Source organism: Numenius arquata, chromosome 8, assembly GCF_964106895.1.
Source record: "Numenius arquata chromosome 8, bNumArq3.hap1.1, whole genome shotgun sequence".
Classification (NCBI taxonomy): domain Eukaryota; kingdom Metazoa; phylum Chordata; class Aves; order Charadriiformes; family Scolopacidae; genus Numenius; species Numenius arquata.
The window spans coordinates 5528698-5552413 of NC_133583.1; the positions used below are offsets into that span (position 1 = coordinate 5528698).

Here is a 23716-nt window from a genome sequence, read left to right on the forward strand (position 1 = left end):
TTGGCTTCCACATACTTGTAGAAAAGGGAGAAGAGTTATCTACAGACTCCTAAGTAAACTTTCTGGACCTTGGTCCAGATGAGAGGAAGTCATTCACTATGCATTTCCCCAAAGCACATAGCTAGCAGCCTACCAGGCAGAGCAAGACAGGATGTGAATCACTGCTGGGTAGGAGTGGAGGGTGGTGTGGTCTGTGCGGTGGCATAAGAAAATTAATGTCTTCTCAGCCACACTGTGCCCCAGGGACTCCAAGTCTTGCTTGTGTCAGTGTCAGAGACTCACAAGCCTTCGCCTACAAACACACTCGTCCCCATGCCATGGGAGCTTCACTGCTGTGCTGCTACAAGGCCAGCTATGCTTTAATCAAGAGGCTGGAAACAGGACCCTGACGCCATGTCTGTTATCTCAAAATTATTTCCAGATCATGTTTTTCTCATTTTATAAGCAAGCTTCTGGTTGCCACTATCACAAGCACAACTTCAGATATACAAGGTAGGTTAGCATTTTTCACAATTCACATCCAAACTCAGATATACTGAAAAAACTGCAGAACATTATTTCTTTGAGCAACTGCTGTGTGGCACAAAATCCCACATCCAGTGGCATCACAACACTACCCAAGCATTCAGCCATTTAGATAAGACCTATGTCTTCCCTCCAAGCAGATAAGAAACGCATAACGCTACAAACACCACGAAGTGTTCTGCTTTGCCATCATTGTTGATTTTAAGATACTTGGCCACACACAGTGGTGAAAGGCACTGCAAAGCCCCAACATACCTAAAGCATAGGAAGTATTGCCATATTGCAACAGAAAAATAAAGATGGCTGAGCTAAACTTGAACCCTGACCATATCCTAAAACCATGGTTGTCCCGGTTTGAAGTAAAACCGAACCAATTTTCTGTTCTGTAACTTTACATCCTAGCTAGGCCTCCTCTAACTCTCTGAAATTAACGGCATGTTGTGGAGAAAACTGCTCGTTCTCAGAGTGATAAGACCAATGTTTGTGCTCCATGCCAAGGAATGGTATGCAGGGAGGCCCTTGCTTATACTTATTGCTATAACAACCAAGGGCAGCCAATTTCGTTATTTGCCCCCTTAGAGGGTCGGAAACGGAAAAAACGTAGAGGGGTCACATCAGTGGGGAGGAGTGGACAGGACAGGTGACCCAAACCTGACCAACTAGGGTATTCCATCCCATCTGCCCCATGCTCAGTATAAAGGCTGAGGGATCAAAGGGTCAACTCTTTTCCTGCGATGGCCGACGTCCAGAGAGGACTCTGTCTGTTCATCTGCCTTTGATCCCGATCCGTGTGTTCCTGACTCCAGAGCTGGAATCCTGTTCCCATTCGTCACTGAGTCCAGTCTGGGACTTCCCCAGTGCCTGCCGGTGATGTAACTGACATCCTGGGAGCTTGATACGGTTTTGTATATATTGTATCTATTTCATTATTTTCTTCTTTATTTTTATTTTAATATTAATTCTTCATTAAAGTAGTTTAGTTCATTCTAAACTTCTGAATCTCCTTATCTCTTTCTCCTCCTCTCTCAGGGGGGGGAAGGGGGGGGAAGGGCCATCTGCCGGTCCGGTTTTGGTAAATTCAGCCAAAACCACGACAATGGTTTAGAAAAACCAGGCTGTGTGTATTATAGTGGTTATGCTGAATAACTTACTCTGCTAGCTTCAAAAACTGAAAGCCCAGCATCTTCATATGTACCATTAGTAGGAACAGGGCTGTGATGAAGCACACAGTGATGAGGTCTATATACAGGTTCATTACCAGTGTTTTCCTCGGTTGCAATTATTTTAATGAAGATTTTGCCTAATTAAGATTTTCACGATTTGGTGTAGGAAGCAGATACAACACCTGATACAGTATGCCCTGAAGCCAAACATTTCCATCAGCTTTAATGGGCATTAGGATGGTCCCTTATGGATCAAGGCAGAGCCATTTCACTGATCAGGTACATGAAGACAACTCAGATATGAGTCACCAAAAAGACATAGCAAAAAATGTAAACTTTACTTACTCAGCAACTCAGGGATGAACTCTGCATCAGTGAGTCAGGATCCTCAGGCAGTGTCTGCTCTTCTGGGTAAGACAAGTTGTGTTGACCATATGAAAACTGGATGTATCCCCTGGGGGGGGGTGGGGAAAAAAATCATCTCAGTGAGAGCCAGAGGACACTGGGTCCCCAAGAGGAAGGGGGATCTCTTCCTACTAGACAGCTTCTATACAGCTATGTATATATATCTATAGAGCTTCTGTTAAAATCTATTTTTCCATATTTGTAAAGTTAATTAGGGGAACTAAGTCTCCATTCCCAGTAGACTTTTCTCTTTCCTCTGATAAAAATGCGGTTTTGAGCAGTTTACAAAACACTGGTGCCCATGTGGGATAACAAAGCCACCTCATCAACTGAGGAGCTTTTCCTGCTTAGTGAAGTCTTCCTCTCCCATTCTTGTTTTCCAGAACTGGACAATCCCATTCTCCAGCCCCTTGGAGGCTCAGGTAAGGCCCCCACCTTCTCAGCTCCTTCTCCCCACAGTACATAGAGCACGGCTCCGCATCTTTGCGACTTGCCCCTTTCTTACAAGAAAACAAGCTCAATTATTCTAATCCTATGGGGAATGCAAGCAACCTTTTTTGCCTTAACAGTGACACGTCATCTGTTTCAGACTTCAGGACATCTTCAAAACGAGACCATTCTTTAAATTAATGACTTAAACTTTTTAAGGTTTACTCAAAACAGCAGAGCAAGCATAGAAGTGCTGTGGACTAAGCCCACAAGCTTTTGAGTATGAGGGCAACAAGCTTTTAACCACACAACCATTTTCTTAAGAAAAATCAAGTAAGAACCCTAAAAGAGTCCTCCTATAAGTCACACAAAACCTGCTTGCTTCAATTTGCAGAATCCCAGGGGATTAACTTTAGGATCAGACAACACCCAAACTGACACCTAGCCACATTACAAGGACTGCTGATTCTACATCTTACCTGGAGAACAGCCATGATATTACCTTCTTCCTCTTACCTTTATTTATCTGCTAAAGAAGGAGAAAGGCCTATGGCCCCCTCCCTTCCCAGCTGAGGATGTTTTGCTGAGTGCAGGTTCTCCAACCAATTGGTACCACCTGAAAGCCTTTGGAATGGGGAGATAGGTCAATATCTTCTTCCTACTCAGCCACAGCAGAAGTGGGTAATACTTCTGATGATGACCTTTAATTGGAGAGTCCCAGCTGGAGCCAACCCAAGAGATCTCTCAGATTTTGACAGTGACCCTCAGCAAGTCCTCATCATTAATTAGGGAACATTAATTGGGATGTCCCTGATTAAAGGGTCAGCACACCAGGCTGTGTAGCACCCACAGGCTGGGCTCTTCCAGTAGCAATGAGCAGACTGTGTTAGAGACCACATCATCTAAAAAGGTTTAGCAAGAGCTATGCCCCCATTAGGACCTTTCTTAATGGGGCACCCAAGACCCCATTGTTGCAAGCAAAAAGCCTGCAGCCAACAGTTACTGTATTTATTAGTATTACAAACATGCACAGTGCAAACAGTGCTAGAGGACACTGCTGGGGGTTTGGTAGACAAGGTCAAGACAACGTTAGTCTGCTGTGATAAAGCATGAGGAGGTAAATCATTTTGTGCAACTCAGAAGCCGTTCAGATGGTACTTTTGGCATTTCTCCCCCCCGCTTTTGTTCTGTCAGTCTGAAGAGAACAGCTCGTGTGATGTAATTTAGAATGGAGCTTTTTTAAAGCTTTCACTCAGGAAAAGCTTCGGGAGCTCTGGGGGTATAGCTTAGCTCCGAGAAATAGAAAGAAAGCAAGTTTGCATTGACAGCTTGATCCCAGAGAGAGGTGGCTGCCTGCTTGTCTAACAGGTCCTCTGGGTCTGGATGAGGCAGAGACAGAGGAGCAGTCATATTAAGTGAACGCGCGCTGCCAATGTTAAAGGAACAATTACCATTATTCTGCATAGTTCACTGTTTGCTACTGCTATTTCCTTCAATAAAACCTCTTTTCACTTGCCAATTGGAGCTTGTCATGTAACAATATTTCTTATGCACAATACACATACTAAAATGCCCCTGTGTTTTTAATACATTTATAGTTGTTAACAATAGCGGTATAGTGACAGAAAAAATGTACTTGCTTTGAATACATAATAGATTGAAAAAAGAACAAACCAGAGGCCCTGCTCTGAAGGATTAACGGGGGTTAGATTTTTCCTAATCTGTGTTAAAACAGTGACACCTCTTCTATTTCATTGGCACCCAATTTTTCCTCTCAGGGCCTGGGCTGTGACCTCCTTCCTTTGAAGGGGTCGTATCCCTGAGCCTTGAGCAAAACCTTCCGTGAAAGTTTCGACGTGAGGAAGTGTTGAGGAGAGGGTTGAGTTCTCACCGGCCCCCCTGCCCAGGCAGACCCGAGGGGGACGGACAAGGGGTGCTGCTCTGGGGGCTTTGGCAAGCTCAGTGTGTTGAAGGTTGCCCAACCAACCCTTTGATCCATAAGCGTGCTAACCTACTGCCTAGCAACATGTGAAACCTCTGGTGTTCGCTGCTCACATCGGACACCAGCAAATCTCCTTGGGTTCCCTGTGGTTCCTTGCAAAGCAGGACAAACAGCCAGCGTTGGGGAGAGGCTGGCATTTCACCGAGGTCGCAGGAACTCCACAGCTCTCTTCTGGAAGCTCGTACAATGTAGACATTGTGCTAGTACTGCACTTGCCAACATTACAAAGCCAGGTGGAAATGACCACAGTGAAGGTGCCACGGTGAGAAGAAATTATGTGTTTGCACTCGTGAGCAGGCTGAACCTAATATTTCATGCACCCAAATGAACAAGCAGCTGTTTGGAAACCTTTGTAGCACAGTCATGAAGGAAACTTTCTTCTGCCGTAAGATTCCCGTTTTCTAAGAACACTATTTTGTTCTGACAAGTTAATATACACAGGAAAAGACATCTTGAGTGTTCCTGGACTCTCCTACACTATCCAGGAATAGTGATAGACTGCGAGTTTAAGCACATCCTTTCACTGCACAGCAAGAGAAGTGTGTTTAATACTGTGAGCAGAACAGTTCTCATGTTTGCCTTTGCCAGAGCTGGCAAGACTACACTGTCCTAAAAGTACTTATTACATAATTAAGAAACACTGGGTGTCATCTGTGTGCCCCCAGAATAGATCTTCTGCAACTTTGGTGTCCCCCAGGAAAAAAATATTTTGTGAAAAGATGTATAGCATGATACATCTTCTACTTCAGATATTCCTAACTGCTTTGGCTATGAGACTTTCCGAGAAAAGAGCAAAGAAACCCAGAGGAGGCTACCATATAGGAGGTTGTTTTGGATCCTGATCTGTTGAGCTCCCTGGAAGTCTTTCCATTGACATCTTCTGATACTGGATCAGGCCCTTGAGGAGCTAAATAAATGGTTTTTCCAGCACGGTCTAGCAAAGCCTGTTCAGTGGCAACCCGGAGGTGCTCAGATGGTAATAGGATTGATCATGTTTGCTGTAGTGGACAAGTCCAGATCCCGGTTGTGTTCCACTATGACATGCAGATGAGAGAGAAAAAAATGGAAGTGTTTGCTAGGAAAGTCTCCAGGAGGATAAGACTCTCACAGATTGCCACACATGATTGGATCTGAATCAAAGAAAAACTTTTATAACTTATTAGAAGAGATGGGGTTTTTTGTAGTCATGTTATCACATGTCAATTTACTGTGAGTAGAGCTTTAAGGACCATCTATAAGAAATGTGGCATTTTCTGTGATTTGCAGCTCTGTTTGACAGCATTTAAACTGTTTGGATATATTTTAAGAATATACGTGGTTTTGATGGTGTTTCCCCCCACCAAATCAAAATGCTGACAGCCTCAGAGCTCCTCTGTGCAAGGATATCTTTGTGACCATAACCGTGTATAATACCTGCTTTGGGAATGAACTCTTGGCACAGAACTTCAGTGTCATGCAGAAAGTGACACAGTTGCCAAAGACCTTGGGACATGAAAGGAAGACACTGTGCTGTCTTTTCATTGGGAAGCTCACAAATTCTGCCTAGAGATCCCTCTGATATTTTCACTTTCCAATAGATAGTGCTTACCAAAAATAAAACTGAGAATCTTATGTGCTTTCTAAATTTAATGACACAGAGTTTTATGTGGAAAAAAAATCTTTTGTAATAAACTCAGTATTTTCTGGTTTATGTTACCTAAAAATATCCTAAACTAAACAGAGTGAGCAATTACACAAGCACATCCATGGGTGAGATCTACCTTTGGTTACTGTGCCGGTGTAGTAAATACAGCCCTGTCCACTTCTGGCTACTCTGGTCTGCTTAGAATTTTGTTTCTGAAACTTGATCATATTGGCAGAGAGTCTAAACCTCATTGATGGGGTGAGAGCAAGGAAGGAAGACTGGATTAATGGAGCAGTGCTGTCGAGGCAAGGACTATAATAATAATAATAATAGTAGTAGTAGTAATAAGGTGGTTTTTTTTCTTTAATTTGAAAACAACGCAATCAATTCAGATAAGATAATGCATAAAAATCTCCAGCTTCACACTTAGCAATGAGGAATAAAGAGAGTTAGTTTCAAGTTATCCTTGCAGTACAGCAAGCAGCTGCCCGTGAGCACTGGGATGGACCTGCCCCAGGACCCAGTGTGGGGTGTCCATGCAGCCCCATCAGTGCCTCGGGGACTGGGGTGACCTACTAACATCAATAAAAACAGATAGATGCTTAGCCCTCCACTTGGAGGGGGAAGGACAGGGCTGTGTGTTTTCAGTTTGGGTTCAGTTTGAGACTTACTTGCTCTGAGTTTAATTATCCCTTTTAGCAAAATGTCAGAGAGTGCAGCCTTGAAACAGAAAGAAAGAATGAAATAAAAGAATACGGAAAGACGACTTTATTTTTCTTTACAAAAGCTTTTTAAGGTTGCCTCATGTGGTAGAGCTGCACACCACCTACAAGATCCAAAAATCCAATCTGGGGCTTAAATTCAACTTCAGAAATAGCCACTCCTTTTCGGAAACTCGCAGAAAGGATGATCTTTTTCAAGAGCTGCTGGAGTAACAACAGGGTGCCAGGATGCCCTGATCATAAAATAGAGTAAATTAATTCAAAACAGGCAAAAGAAAAAATTACCTATCAGTGAGCAGTACATGAAATGCCACGAGATCCTGCTGCTCTCTGGACTAACCTCAATTACTTTAATGAATTTATTTCATGTAGGCCATGAAATACAGTCACAATAGCCAGGACATAAATACAGACCTAAACAAAAAACTTAGTAGGAAAGAAAACAGTGCCTGAAGGTGAATTTGGAAGATCCAATCTAGAAACAAAGCCTGGGGGGTCCGGGATGGCTCTCTCTGAGGATGCACGGCTGTATCCTGCATCCTGGCCCATGGGTTTCGGTGACTGCATTGCCTGTTGACTAGCTGAGGTTATGTTTCTGCTGCGGTTAACACTTGGTACCAAAGCTGGGAAGTTCCTGCGAAAATCTGGTGATTTATCTTGGTGCTTATCAGCCGAGGGCTCCTGAGGACCTGGCGCCAAGCTCTGACGCAGAGCGATGGAGGGTGCAGGTCACTGGGCAGGCACCTGTAAACCATCCAGGGAACACGCTGCAAAAGCAGTTGGGAATTTTGCTGTCCCTTGTGTTCACTGAGAGCATGAATTATGTCCAATGTCTAATGCAGATGATGATGTCTGATGCAATAGGGACTCCTGAATTAACACATAAAAACCTTTTCACACAGTGTTTGGTCCCCCTTCTTGCAAAGTCCGTTACAACTCTAAAATGTAAGCTAACAACATAAAATTCACACTGATCCCTTCAATTCTTTTTTAAGCATCCTTAAATCCAGCTTTTTTTTTTCCTGCTCTACATCTTACTTTTTATAGTTAAAAGTAATTTTAAAGCAAAAAAGAACATAAACAATATACACTGACTCTTGACACTCCATTGCTTTTTTAAACTAGAATAATAAAAATTTGCAAATGAACAAAAGAGTGGGAGGAAGATATCTGATTTACAATGTTTTTGAGATAAAGAACACTATAAAAAAAGATCAATGTGAATAATAAAGCATTGTTAACTGAGTCATGACATTTCTATTCTCAGTGAAGATTTGAACAGTAGAGCTCTGCAAATGAGCACCTTGTGCCATTTTCAAAGTGGGAGGAAGACATATAATTATAATTTTTAAAGTGACGAGAATTTTAAAAAAATCTCTGTGAAAAAGTTTATTGAAAAACATATCGACATATCAATATGACATAAATTACTTTAATTTTATTAAACTAGGAGGGGGGAAAACCTCTTTTTGAAGACTGGCTGCAGAAAGCATTCCTTGAAAAGAATTTTCTTTATTAAAAACTCTTTTGCTAAGATGAAACAGCACTGAATGTCAGCACTACCGTATATTTATTCTGTAACTTTTCCAACAGCTGAGATCTATAAAAGAAACATATTTTCAAAACAGTTTTAACCTCCATTGTCTTGATCATTCGTATTAACATTTTTCATGTCACCCATTGAAACCCTTTAAAGGAACCTTTTATTCAGTCAAAATTAATGAAGCCATTTTCTTAAACAGCCTCCAAAAAGTAAAAAGGACATAATGTTGTGCATTTTATTTGACATGCGTTTTCTGCCATTTCACTTATTTGTGTGATGTGAGCAAAACTTCGTATTTATGCTATCAAATCTGCAGAGAAAAGTGATTTTGAGAGAGAAGAAAACTAACTCTGCTCTTGCTGTGTATGCAATTTAAATCCACAGTGAAAATACAGCATTGATCAGATTACTCCAATTGAGTCATTTAGTGCTTTGGCATTCCTGAAGTTAGGGCCCAGCTGTGAAATCATAGTTGGGGCCAAACTTTGCTGTTAGGTGAGTGCACATGGCTCCCATTTTCTTCAAAGGGAATGACACACATGGCCAATATTTAACTTTCACCTCTTCCATTCTTCAGCTAGCAAAGCCAGAACCAATGGACTGTATGCAGGCAATTTAATAGAATTAAGAATATCAAGATTTTCCAGGACTTACTAGTGATTTGGGCTATATAATTCAATACACCTCAAAGCGCAGATGCTCAGCATATTCTGAAAATCAGGCCATCTCAAATGTCTTACTTTAAGCAGGTAAAATCATAAATCACTTTGAGTATTTTGGCCATTGGATCCTTACAAACAGGGCGTAGGATACCTCTTCAAAATCATAAGCTCCAATTTCTGGGTTGGCTTGGATGCCTGGGAGACTTACCATATCCCAGCCCATTTCGGGTACTGTGTTTGGACACATTTCTCCTCTGCCATTACCAATATGGGACTCAAACAGAGTGCAGACATCTTTTTGCAGCAGCCCTCCCCTCAAGAATATCTAGGTTCTGGTTCTGCGGATCCCCTGGGACGGACTGGACTGTTGGGATGACCCACAAGACTTTGAGGCATAAGCGCCACAGAGAGAAAAAAGGATGCATCCCAAAATCTAGCTGTCCCATGGTGTACGCAGATCTTCATTTCAACTCAAGGTCAAGTGGAAAACTTTCCTATCATCCTTGCTGACTCTCCTCTTCGCTTTCTCCTGACTCCATCTGTTCCTCACCCATCTCCTTCGTTCCGCACTCGCCTCCCTCTTCTTCCTGTGTCCATCTGTTCCCTCCTTCCTCAACACAAGTTGGGGAAGGGAAGTAAATTCAGTCATTGACTGAACAGATTTCAAGATGAACCCCCTCCCTCTCCAGTTCTAACTTCATTCATCATGGTAAAAATTATAATGAATAGAAATGTTGAAGGTGAAAATTTATTAGGGATTGTGTTGCTTTCTTATATCAAAAGCAGTTAAAGCTGCATATAAACATTGGCTTCATTCATTTTTCTTAATATATGGTATAATTAGTGAGAAATATTAGTGGAAGTGCTTGCTATGCAGTCCATCAACACATGCCTGTCAGAGTTTAGGATCTGGGCCAAAATTTTTTGCCAGTCCTGTGATAGATTTATAATAAGCCTATAGAAGGCTTTACAGTCAGCTGGGTCACTAATTCATGAAGTTAAAACGTATGCAATGAGGTCAAAAATTCACTATTGATAGAATACCCCCTCCCGGGATTGCACCATTACCTTTGTTACTGCAACAGCAAAATAAAATAAAACCAGAGCTCCTGTGAATTACCAGTCCATCATCATAAATCAGAAGAGAAGCACTTGCACAAGTTCATGATGTCATATGAAGCCCAATATATATTTATAGCTTTGTGTACTATTTCCTGTTTCCTTACAACAAAAATAAACAGTCTCTAAATCCCCTGTATCCTTATGCCTGAGCTCAGCAAACTGTAGCTGGCACGAAACTATGAAAGCATCCATGATATATTAGCCTAGAGCAGCTTGCTTTGGTCGGCTGTGACTCCTGCTCTCCCTCTGGCCTCTCCTACGTGGAGGAGAGCAGTTCCTGTGGAGTTTGTTCCATCTGCTGCACTCACTGTAGGGATAGTCCCACACCCTCTCTTACTTTGCCTCCCTGACCCTGGGAGAGAGCAGACAGGAAGATTTAAGCCTCCAAGTCCTATGCGTGGAGTGGATGGCCTGGGAAGCACAGCAGAGGTGGAGGAACTCAGCACCCATGTGGGGACTTGGGCTTGCCACCACAAGGACCTTGGGCATCTTGTCCACTGAGACAGCGAAGCCGTAGAGGTTGGCGTTTGGGCTGCAATTTCTTTTCTCCTCCTTTGTTGATGATTTGGGAACCTCATCTAAGATTTCTCAGGTGTTTGGGCATTGATGATGCCCCACATTTCATTGTAGACCTCCCAGACCTCAAATTTTCTCTACCTACCTGAAACATGAACTTTTGTGCTAGCCATTGATCCTCTTACCATCTTCCCAGGTGAAACTTCCTCACTTAGCAATTTGTTTTATTTTTGGCTTCCTTTCCAGAAATAAGACAGAGGGTAACAGAAACAGTGCGCAATCCCACGTAACCTCCCCCTGCAAGGAAGCACACTTGCTTCTATTTGCCCCCAAAGCAACAACTTCCGGTGTCAATGACCGCCACTAAGCGGCTGGGGGTAATACATGTGCCAAACCACATCTATTTACAGTGTCCTTCTGCAATGTTGTTTTGTTCTTCCACCAAGACAGCCACACCAGCTCCCTGCCTCTCCCAGCGCTTCCCAGGGTGACACCGAGCAGTGAGGACCATCCAGGTAAGCTGCTGGCCCCGTGCGTGTGTCACACCGTGCAGAGATACGCCTCCCATTCCTGCTGGCAGACAAATTGTGTCTTTCAGACCAGCAATAAGAAGTGTTTTCGTTTTCTTTTCCTTTTTTTTTTTTTTTTTTTTGAAACATGGCCATTGAAATCTGGGCATTTGGTTTCATTTTACTACAAGTCTTTTCAAACCAAGTGAATTCACTTCAAGCCTTCATACTTACAAGTTTTCATCCATTAGGTCTGATGTAGCTCTGCCTGCTTCATCTCAGGACTGAATGGACATGGCACACAGCTCTTTCAGTGATGAGCATGTGATATATTAAATAGACAGGTAGCGATAGTGGTGCATGGAATAAAGAATGGCAGGGAGATCAGCCAGGCATTCCTTTAGTTCTTTTGCTCCACTGAAACACAAAGATGCCTCACGGTGAAATTAAGAAGTTACACATCCTAAACTGCTGGAGTTTTCCACGCAGTTCACCATTAACCCTTGGGACTCCTTGTCACAGGGGTGTGAGGGAAAGGGCCACTGGCAGGATGGACTGGCAAAAAATGCCACCAGCGAGTAGAGCTGAAGGTTCCCTTGTCCTTTGCTTGCAAGATGTGTATGAGCCCTACATAGGGTGATAGATCGGTTCTCTTCCTTCTCTTTCAGTGGCAACTCCCCCTGACCAGTTGCTCCTAACAGCTCTTTGGCATTACCCATATTGCTGCCGGCCCCTTCCAGCAGAACTGAGTGTCTCTTATCCCCCCATCTCTTGGCAAAAACAGACTTAGGGTCCTTATATGCCACTATATAAAAGCTAATTTCAAAAGCGTGCTAGGAAACTCCAGCCTCCTGGTCTCCAGGGCTGCGAGACCCTGGTTTGTGCCCAAACCAGTGAAGAGAACTAGATGTTGAGGGACCTACTGTAAATGCCAGTCTTGGTATCACTGCTCCTTGCTATTGACCAGAGGGATCTGGCGCTGGCATCAGCAGGAAATAAGTGATTTACTTTGTGCCTTCATGAATTTAGACACTGTAGTCAGCCCCCTGAATCACCCAACTTACAAAAAAATAGAAATTTCATGTGAATATTGAGACTATGTCTATCTTTAAAACAAGCACAGGTGAACGCTCCCAGCCTTCTACTGCAGCAGCCAAGGAAAGCCCCAGCTTCCCCGTACGAGGAAGAAAGTTGCTACTTCATGATACTATCTAAAAATGGCACATTCTGGGGGTTTACCTCTAGCTCCCTCTGCCTCGCAGTCTAACACTGAATAATATGAGCTTTCTTCATCATGATACACTTATTTTTCCCTTCTAAGTTACTTCAGTGGAGGATTTCTATGAATTAAAAACAGACATTTGTGGACCTCTGAAGCTGAACACACACTCTTAAAAGATAATAAAAAAGTTTGACCCTCTGCCCATCTCTAATTGTAATTTAATTTTGTTTCACATTCTCATTTAACAGTAAGCATAAATAATATCAGTTGTACATAATATATTTTTAAAGCCCATTTGGCTCCGCTTATTTGTTCCAAACTCTCAAACTAGTACTGTTCCATGCAGCAACAAACTATAAAAGAAAAAAAAAAAGTGCTAACTGCTTTTTTTTTTTATGCTGGTCTAGCATAATCTTTATTTCTTTAGACGCTTTGTGCAAACATTAAATTGATAAAAGACATAATGTAGATGGACTCACAGCTGAACTGAAGGTAATTGCATAAAAATGAAATGGAGACCTATAATTGTACACTGCTTTAGCCTCTATGGCACTGTTTTCTGGAAGCAAGGATCTCGCTTGTCATAGCAAGTTGCTTGTTACGGTGATTGCATGAAGACTTGATCTAGCTGTACAAGACAAGTATAACATTACTTAAAGGGAGCTTTTCAAACTAAGAGTCTGACACTAAAATGTACTGTATTTTCAAAGATGTAGTATGCTTTAACAAACAGAAGAGTCCTTGAATGACAGCTTTTGTTACCCTTTTGTTTGATGGTGCTCTATTGAAAAATTCAGGTTATGTCTATGCCTTTCTATTTCTGGTTTTGATTTCTCTTCAACAGCACTTCAAGAATAAAAATTGACTCGAAGCATGAATAGTAGAAGTCAGTGGATACAGTAAACGTTAGTCTGGCATTTACTGATTATTTGCGTCTGATTTCTTTCAGTCTCGTTCGTTGAATGCTTAAATGCATTCTGTGGGCCATTGTATTGTTGCAGAAATGGGGAACTCAACAGATATATTGCAATTTAAAATGTATCCGGTTTAGACTTTTGGGCCAATTTTGAAAGTGGAAAATGGTAGAAATTGTCATTCTTGCCTAGGCCTTTCAATCTGATCTGTGTGTAATTCAACTGCTCGGGCCATGTGCGACTCTCATCCTGGACAAACAAGATCCATTTGTGAGATTGGCACCTGAATAACAGGTGGGGCCTGTGTCTTTTGGACTCACAAATCAGTTATTATCCAATAAATCCAATGCATAAGCAGGACATTGCTTCCTCCAGACCTCTGCTACTTCAATTAGCACAACTTTTCCTGGAGACAGTATGTTATTGAACAAAAGTGCAGGAAAAATTATGGTATGTCATTGATTTATGAACACTGGAAAACAGTGGTTACTGTACATGAAAGTATATCCCAAATGCATGAATTTTCACATTTTGGGACTCAAGAGGCTGGCCAAGAAGTCACTGGGAGGAGGGGGGGAAAGCTATATTTCCTTACTCTGGGGAAAAATCACAAATAAATTATCAGATGGGCAAAATCAGACATGCTTTGCCCAGGATGTTGGTTTCCTACGACCAAGTGTACAACCTGCAGGCAAGCACCACTGTGCTTTATGCTGCCAATTCACACCCAGAGGAACCACCACCTCTCCCACCCTTCCCAAGTCTCACCTGTGGCTTTCCTTCATCGTTAACATTCACAAAACCTGGCACTTATAGGTTTCTGAGGCTCCTGTTTGTGCCACTGCCACCTCACTGTCTCCTTCCCTCCACTTCTCTCTATCACACTGGTTGCTCCCTGCCTAAGGCCAACCTGTAAACTCTCCAGGACAGGGAAAAGCTGCATTTCCTTCATAGTAGCGTTTGTCATTATTACAAGTTCAAAATCAAGCCCAAATATCTGCCAACACGCATTTTTTAAAGCAGCAAATTAAAGTTAAAATGAGAATGATAGTTTTTTATCCTCTCCCAAGGTCTTACTCTGCTAACCTCTACCCAGCTTTTCTGCTTCTACGTATTTCACCACATGAAGATGACCTAAAACGGCATGAGATCTGACTATGACTAAAAATTTAAATTAATTGCCCATTCATTCTGTAAGCGAGTAGAATCATAGAAATCACACAAAAATTAGCTTGGAAGTGACTTCTAGAAGTCACCTCGTTTGCCTTTGCCTCGAACCAGGGCTAACTCTGCAGTAAGAGCAGATTGCTGGGATCCGTGCCCAACTGAGCTCTCCATACTTCCCCAGTCTCACCGGGGGCTGCCCCAGTACTTTACACCTCCCATGATGAAGAACTTGTTCCCATACACAATCCCAGTTGCCTTTGCTGCAGCTTGTGACAGTGGCCTCTTGTCCTTTTACCTCTGTGCACTGCTGAGAGGAGCTGGGGTCTGGCTTCTCCATTACCCTGGTTATGAAGTGGAAGACAGCATCCAGTACCGTTCTTTGCCTTCTCTTCTCCAGGCCCACCAAGCCTAGCTCCCTCAGCCTCTCCTCATACATCAGATGCTCCAGACCCCTCAGCAGTTTGGTGGCCTTCACTGGACTTGCTCCAGATACCGGTTAGACCTCAAATCCTTGCTTCCCCCTGCTTCGAGCCCAGTGGTCCCAGTGTTTTTTCACCTACCTTGCAATCCACCCATCTCATCCACATGTTTTCCTTTTGGCTGCAAGGATACCGTGGGGGAAAACTGCAGTCTCATCAAGGTTTCACTATCAACCTTTTCTTGGCTTTTCTTAATATATGTCAGGGGTCAAAGGTATCTGAAAAACAAGAGGTATGTAGGGTCTCTCTTCTGGCTCCTTGCAGCAGAGCGCAGACTTATTGTTCCTCTCAGAAAGTAATGTTTGCAAAACTGAGGTGTTTGTAAAGATTGATTTTCTGTATATAGCTCAAGAGCAAGCATATCACAAGATTTAAGTAAGATAAAAAGTGAGGCTGTGCGTGATGTGAGGTGTAGGAGTTAATCAGCTGTAGATAAGAATTGATGAGGTTTTATCATCCCAACCATAGAGAGAATGACTGTGTTTCTTGGCCTCTTGATCACTTCGGAGAGTAAGTGAAACTATATATCAACCCATGTTTATCTGTGCCTGAGAAGTTCTTCAAGAATAAATTGAGCTCAGAACTCTTAACCTTTCCCCTAGTTGGGGCTTAAAATTAAGCTCTCCCTCTGGTTTTTGAGCTGCCTCTCTGGCACGCTGACAACATGTGAAGTATCCCATCTTCTAGTTGACTTCCAGGCCAACAACACAAGTGTGGATGAAGTTATGAAATAATGAATCTGGATGTTAAACAAAGACCATCTGGCTTTCTATGCTACAGGACTATGAGCCATGGTGAGCTGGCACATCTGCATCCAGGTACCACCTACATTGCTGCAGCCTACATTGTTGGCTGTAAATTTAGGGAAACAGAGCTGCCGTTGAAAAATAACAAGATAATTTTTTTTGCCTTCTTTTATATGACAAATTGAAGTTAGGCTATCACACTTGAAATAGATGTTGACTGAGGCAATAGTTCTGTTCTCTCTCTTAATCTGATCCCACTCAGTGGGAGTGAATTATTACTTAGCCTCTAAGTCCACTGGGCTTAAGAGAAAACCTTAGAATGCAAGTTTACAAATGCTTATACTATGAATAAGCTTTACTTGCATAAAGAGACTGAAATCATTAGGTAAGCAGGGTTAGGCCTTGGAAGTAAACAACTGTAGGCTTGGAAATTCTGCATATGTTATTCTTTCAGATCTCTGTCTTAGTATCTCAAACAAGTCTTTTTTTTTTTTTTCCTAATCCCACCAGATAACCAGCTTACAAATGAAAAACATACAGATGAAAAGCCTATGAAAGGTATTGTTATGAGTTCTGTTGCAGAATTCAGCATCACAGACGCTTCATCAAAGGGTACCAAAAATGAGAAGAAATTGTCAGATGCGAGCACATCATCCATCGCTTCCCTGGAAAAATGCAGAGAATTCACTTACATTGAAGATGACGCATCAGTACATCAGAGAGACAGCGATGGTATGTTTTATAAAATAGATCACATTTAAGCTGATTTCTAAATAATGCCCATTGCAAGAGCACTATGTGTATCTAACTTGAAATAAATGCTTACACGCTGAACAGGAGGTTCAAGAACATAGCCAAAAGCAGCATTAAGTTGCCCTGCAGACATTTTTGTGATAGATGAGAACCTGTAGAAGGTGATCTTAAATGGTCAGTGATATTAAAGTCATAGAAGAGGAGCTTAGAGCCTGTTTGCAACAGAGCATTTGTAGTTTTGTAATGAGCGTTTGCACAGAGGTGCTAGTGTCTGTATCAGATAAACAGAGTATCTCACATGGACCCATTTCTCCCCAACAGCAGAAGCTGTTGCTTTTGCCACTGGTACCGCAGCAGCTGCTGTACAGATGCTGTGGTTGGTGGTCGACACATTACTTCTACAGACTTGTATATGCAGGTCTTGTATGGACCATTGCATCCAACCCTGCCATTCCACTGACCCACCTCTGCTGACTGCAAAACCCATGCGGGTCAGGATGAGGAGATCTCTTCTGCCCCGCTTCTGCAGGGAACTGTCTCTGATGACTGGACCAGATGGATACACGTAGATAATGCTTCTGATTAGTTCAGTATGCTCTGCGTTTTGAAAAAGCATATTTGAAAACAAACACCATGAAAGGTAGTTACAAACCAAAATTGCAGCAGAAACCTAATAGTTCAAGTGCATTCTCGTGAATGAACATTGCTAAAACATAGCTTACTCTGGGGTTAGGAATCAGACCTGTCTTACCTTTTCCAAAAAGGAGCTGATCCTTTTTATTGTGTAAAAGCTCAAGTTCAAGAGCCAAATACCTGCTTTTTTTTTTTTGTAAGAGTTTCAGAGGAAATAGTATAACCAAGAGTTAAGGAATAGAATGGGTTGTGGACACTCATTACAGACCAAGGGACATGACTCCCTCTGATCTAAATAATATAACACCCTTGATTTTAGTGGAATTCTGCTGGGAACCAGTTATTCCCAGTGGATGTCAAAAAAAAAAAAAAAAGGATTTCTGTGATTTCTGTGAAGCATTTTTGAAATTACTTATATGTGCCTTTTGCAATAATGGCTTAGTATATTATATCAAATGGAGTTGGGATCCATCATATATATCATTCAACAATTCTTAAATTAAGAATTTCTAATAGAGATCAACACAATAAACTGCCATGTTCTCCAGGAACCATTGCCATCTCTATTGTATCACTGTAATAAAAGGGGTGTCTCCGATATATCTATTAGAATACATCTAATTTCAGTGAAGGACCTGAAGTATTTATTTTATTTCAGGGCCTTGTCCTCTAGTCCAGACACTCACTATTTTCTCAGTTTGCTGACTATCTGATCAGGCCCCTCAACCATTACTGGCACACAGGTGTGTACCATGTGATGCAAATAACAGATTTCATACTCCTTAAAAAAGCTAAAAGTGAAGGAAATTAACAAAAAAACCAATCTGTGCTCAATTAATAATGTTAAGGGCTGGATGGAAGCCAAGAAAACCCAAGGAAGCCAGATTTGTGGTTGTCACTGCATACTCTGCTCACTCTACTCTGACAAGTTACTGCTTATTCCACACACACGAGGCCAAATCCTGTTCGCTGGTGCATGGAGAACCTCTGAGTGATAACTGAGGAAATCAGTGATTATTTTTCTCCCCGCACTCAGAGAGGAGTGGATCCAAAGCTCATAGGTCTCACCAAGGGTGATCTCTGTAGCTTCAGCGAGCTTTGGACCAGGTTTGCTCAGGGCATCCTTTGCGTGAGCGGAGAGGGAGCTGAGAGCCACCAACCAAGAGCAGGAAAATGTAGAGATGAGGCAGGCTAGCTAAATTATTAGAAGTTTTTCTTTTGTGCTAATTAATCTACTAATGTAGAGAATGAGAGCCGAGGTCGTCATTCTCACTGAGATGAATGCAGTAATGCCGTTTAGCAAACAGCAGGGAAAACAGGGGAGAAAACAGGAGATTGCATCTTCTTTTATGCAGTTTGTGGCTAATTTATTTTCAAATATATAAATGAATGCATAGGAATGGATGTTTAATTGCTAGTATCTATTATTTATATACATTACCCCACTTAAAACAGGACAAAAAAGCCTCACACATGCAGATTTTTCGAAATGTGTTACATCCATTATCACAGTTCATGGTGTGTGCTCTGATGGGAATTTAAAAGCATCTTTACTGCACATCACAGAGTCTGTACTGAAACATTACTTTATTATTAAAATCTTGTGCTTTTTGTGTGCTCTCTTTCCTGGATGAAGCCCTAAGAATCGTATCTGTTCTCTCCAGATTACATAAGCACCATTATGGTTAACATCTTCAGGAAAAAAACTGTTATTAAAAAACAGATCTTTGGAGAGGAAAAAAAAAAATGGAAAGATCCTTAATTGTTATATAATTTTTAATTTCATCTCTCACATCTATATATAGGAAGGAAATTTCATAAACATAAGATATTTAAAAAGAACAGACTTAATTACACCAAGGACTGCTGGATAAAATGATTACATTTTTCTACAGTGTAAATTTCATACAATTAAATGCAGCAGTGTCACCTTATAAAATGTTTCAATTTTATAATTATTTCAGTTCATTTAGTTAGAAAAAAATATAAGCATGAATTTACTAAGTATCACTGAAATCTAGTCATTCTTATTCTACAGAACTTAGAAGTTAGTTGTGCTTGTCTGAACTTAAATAGATCTTGACATATTTAAATAAGTATTAAAATTGATAACATTGGTGATGATACGCTACTCAGAAAAGAAGTTCAATCACATGCTATATATTCTTGCTACCTGCTTTAACTGCTTTTTTTTTTTTATCAAGAAGCTGGAATGATTTTTTAATTTTGTTTTTCATCAAGAAAGCTTTCTTAAAAAAAAAAAAAAGAACATAATTCTGGAAACTTCCTGGCAGTGAACTTTATGTTACGTGAGATAGAAAATGCCACAACAGAACCAATGCAGTTGAATGAGTTCACAGTTAGTCATCCTAGGGCAAGAAATGTGGTTATAACCATATGTTTTCCTGAAAGAACCAATGAAAAGGCATTCATATTGTTGAAGGCATTTTTCCTTTCCAAAAAACAAGGAGGGAAAAAAAAAAAAAATTGAAAGGTCTGGGTCTTTGCGCTCCAACTGGATTCACACCGTCAGAATCTCACACCTGCTCCGAGACCTGCTGCACCCGGAGGCAGCCTCCCCAGATGCTGCAGATTGAACTGTGGGGAGTTAATTGGTTGGTTTTTGAGGGGAACAAATATAACACAAAGTTTTTGTTTTGGTGGCCAAGTTTTCAGGAATATTCACTGGCTCCAGATACACATCCTAGCCGCCTTTATTTTCCAAAATTTTGTCTCCTTGCAAAAATTAGCAAGTCTGTGAATGAAAAGGTGAGAAACCCCTTTTGGTGGGAAAGCGAAAGGACACAGGGCTGAGAAGAGGTCAGCACACTGCCCTCTGAAAATGCTGTTCTCCACACCTTCTTTTCCTCCCTGTCTTTGGTCAGGCAATCTAACTGCCATTAAACAATTTACTGAAACAGAATACTTATAGAAAACGAACTATAAGCAGGTGATGAATCTGTATTTTTTTTTCCCCTGTCTGCGTGGATTTTCCCCTGTACGTGTGCCAGCCCTTATCCAGATGCCACATCAAATTCATGAGCCAGGGACACACTATCCCATGCATCCAGACTGACCATGTAGAAAAGTAAGAGCTGGACCTGGAGAGCCTGAGGGCCTGACCCACTCTCCAGAAAAAGCTTTGGGTGTTCGCACACCAACTTCCAGCAAGGATTGATTCGGACCCTAACAGGTGTACAGCCCAGAAAGGAAGGGTTTAAATAAGAAAGGTTCAGTTCTGAACTCTTCATATGCAGGCAAAAATGTCCCTGAAAGGTTTTGGGGGTTTTTTTGTTGACCTTTTTTTTTTTTCTTTCTTTTTTGCCATCCTAGAAATAGCAGGAGCAGCCTGATGATTTTTGTCTTTAATTGCAAACTCTTGTGGAAAAGAAACTGCAATGTCTCACGTGCGTTGTTCAGGTAGCACACGTGGCATCACAAAACACTTCCAAATGCCTGCAAGGCTGCAAATTCCCCAGAGGAGCGTCCCTGTGCTGAAATTTATAGCCCAAACATTCTAGTAGTATAGGATCATGGAATAATTTAGGTTGGAAAAGACCTTTAAGATCATCGAGATCAACCAGAAAGTTGGTTCAGAGCACTTGTTCTATGGCAGTGAAATTCAGGGGAACGTTTTCATTCAAATTATTTTCATGCTGCTGTTGTTTTTCCAGTGCAAACAACACTGAAAATAAATCCTTTCATTTGACTCTATGGAAGTAGTTATCATCAATGTATTTTTAGCCTGCCCTGTGTGCTGTCTTGCATCTCATTTCTGTGTAGTCAGACTAGCCTGAGCCTGGGTAATCAAGCACTCCCTTTTTTCTTATGTCTCACTGCTTTTCCTTTTTCTTAGATGAATGCGCAACACTTATCCTGGCCTGCTTGTTCTGCCAATTTTGGGACTTTCTTATAATGCTGCCTGATACCTGTGAACATTGGCTGATAGATACCTGTTGTCCATCCAATAGATACTACCAGACCTCCAACGAAGACCACACCAACAACGACTGCAACTGTGACTGTGACATTGACTGCAGCCTTTTTGAGTCCTGCCACGAGACTGGTGAATGCCTGGAACTTGCCATGGAGATTTCTGAAGTCTGCTATCGCTAATAGGAAAATAAGAGACAAAATTCCTCAAAACCTCCTGAAAGGGAACTGACAGAGTACAAAGGAGGGGGTTTTGGTGGTTTTGTTGTTTTTATTTTTAAAGAAAACAATAATAACCAGAGGGTTTGCCAACCAGGACAATGTGCATCATGCTGCTCCCAACCTGGAGGTCTGTATATCTGTACCATTCTGGTTGTATGACTTCACAAACTGCTGAAACCAATAAAGGGCAAAAAAGGGTCTTCTCCTTTGCCATAAATGACAACAGAATTCCTAAGTGCCAAGTGTGCTTGATGCTTTACCCACTGTCAATCCAAGGTGTTTATAAACCCCTAATTGCTTTAAACACGGATTTCCCCATTCATAAACACAGGACAAATTAGGACATTATTTTAGGACCGATATGTATTAGTTCATCTTCCTAATGGATTCATACCTAAACATGTATTACACGTTGTTGGTTATTATTAATAATGTATGATATAGCATCATTTTATAATTAAAAATTTATTTATTCAATCTCTTAAAACACACTTATATGCTCAGTTTAGGTAGGAAAGAAAATTAAATGAATTAGAAACCATGCTAGCAGTAATTACAGCAAATGCCTCTAAAAATCTCCAGTGAATGTTGTAGAGGAAGCATTTTAACAGGGTAGTGCAATTCGACAGTGTATTAATGTGTGTGCCTATGGTTATGTAATAACAGGTTATGCCTATTGTTCATTAGTTATAGGAAAGGGCTCCTTAAGTGTAATTAGCCTAAATGGGAATTGACTGCACACTTCCAGAGGAGAATTACCCTGTGGATGGCCAGTAACTCCTTTGCCTGATTTTCATTTGTAAGATTTCTGCAAGCAGCAGAGTATTGCCACCTATTCTAGTGGGAACAGCCATCTCCACCTGCGCACAAAAGATTGCAAAATGACAGTATCTATCCTGGTTGTGCTTTCAAACTCCCTCTATCTCTTTTCTGATGGCAGGTCTGATTAATAAAAAGGAAATACATATTGCACATTACGCATATGACAACAAAAGCATGTAAATTCAGCTGCCTGAGGGTGCAGAACACAGGTATCAAGCACAGAGGAAAATAGAGTTGCTTGCTCACATTTGATATTTATATAGTAACTCCAAAGACAGTGTTTGCTTTGTATAGACACTAAAGCTTCTCCCCAAAACCCCACTGATCTCAGTGCAGAAGTGCCTGGTGAATCCCAAAGAAGAATCCTGGACAAGATGCTGGGATACTCAGCATCGCTGAAGGCATTGAAGCCACTTGTTTCTGTGAGTTTCAAATCTGTAGTCCTGACCCATGGATATTTAATGGAAACAAAAATTCATGTGAATTTCCTTTCTTTTCCCCTCATCTCTGAAAAATTCATGTTTTTAAAAAAATCAGAAAGTAAAAAGCAGGTAGAACTGCTAATGATCTTTGTACAGGTATCCTTCAAAGCTCAGTGACCTAAGGACAACAAACTTCAGAAACGTAGCAAGCAGCGCAGCATACCTTGTTTCTGTGCTCCTTCCAGGACACCAGCAGGGAATAAAAGAGGTTTCCTTATTTTAATTGTGTCGTCACATTGCGAGTTGTAGCCACCTAAAGGAACAAAGTCATTAGTCCTTAATTGCTACACCTGCTCTAGGCTGCTGGCTGGGTCTGGACCCAAGCCCAAAAAGCACTAACCACCGCCACCTGGGAGGCACTGGTTTTACACACCCTGGACTGGGCAATGCTGACTTTTAATGCCCTGGTTTGCACTTTCCAATAGATTTTTGATCTCAAATCTCCTAGTACTGAGACTCATGACTCTCAGTGCATCGGATCAGGCCACAGAGGCTTCGATCATTCCACTTTCTACCACATGTTGTTCTCGAAAAAGTGGCAAGGGGGCCCATATGAATAAAAATAGTTACCCAAAACATTTAAGAGACAGAAAAGGAGAAAAATTACCCCGTATGCCATTTCTTAGAGAAGTACCAATAGAGATGCATGTTGGCAACCTTGCTCTTGATGCTGCCATCCAAAAGGGGAGATTTCACATGCAATGGCTGGAAGGAGCCCAAGAGAGGGTACCAGAGGGTGGCATACCTCAAAAGGCTGCCTGTGAGGGACCCAGAGATGGGGAACCAGTTTGTCTTGTTCCAGCTCTGAGCCTGCAAGGTCATTCATCATACTGGGATTACCCATGGCAAGTGAGGTATCCATGTATTTTTTTTCCCCAACTCTTTTCTTAGGAATCAGTATTCAAAAGGGGTCTTTTTGATGTTGTAATCCATAGGTTGGCAAACTGAGGTCATGTCTACTGTAGGACATGAGTAAGCTCAAAGACAGAATTGCAATGGTGGTGGCCATAGCCATGGCTAGACAGGATGTCCCAACAATATGAATTGAATCACACTGTGGGATATATTGAGAGCTGCTGCTGTGGTCAGTGGTGGTGTTTTAAATAATGCAGCAATATCTC

The 23716-nt window shown here is 41.6% G+C and overlaps 1 protein-coding gene across 1 annotated transcript in view; it reads left to right on the forward strand.

Moving 5' to 3' along the window:
• The window catches only part of MDFIC2 (MyoD family inhibitor domain containing 2), a 46267-nt gene extending 25015 nt beyond the window's left edge, over positions 1 to 21252 (forward strand). The window contains exons 2-5 of the mRNA XM_074152615.1: positions 2477 to 2515; positions 11160 to 11228; positions 16261 to 16482; positions 20993 to 21252. Coding sequence (XP_074008716.1) covers positions 2477 to 2515; positions 11160 to 11228; positions 16261 to 16482; positions 20993 to 21252 — 590 coding nt within the window. The remainder of the gene's footprint in view (positions 1 to 2476; positions 2516 to 11159; positions 11229 to 16260; positions 16483 to 20992) is intronic.
• The last annotated feature ends 2464 nt before the right edge of the window (positions 21253 to 23716 follow it).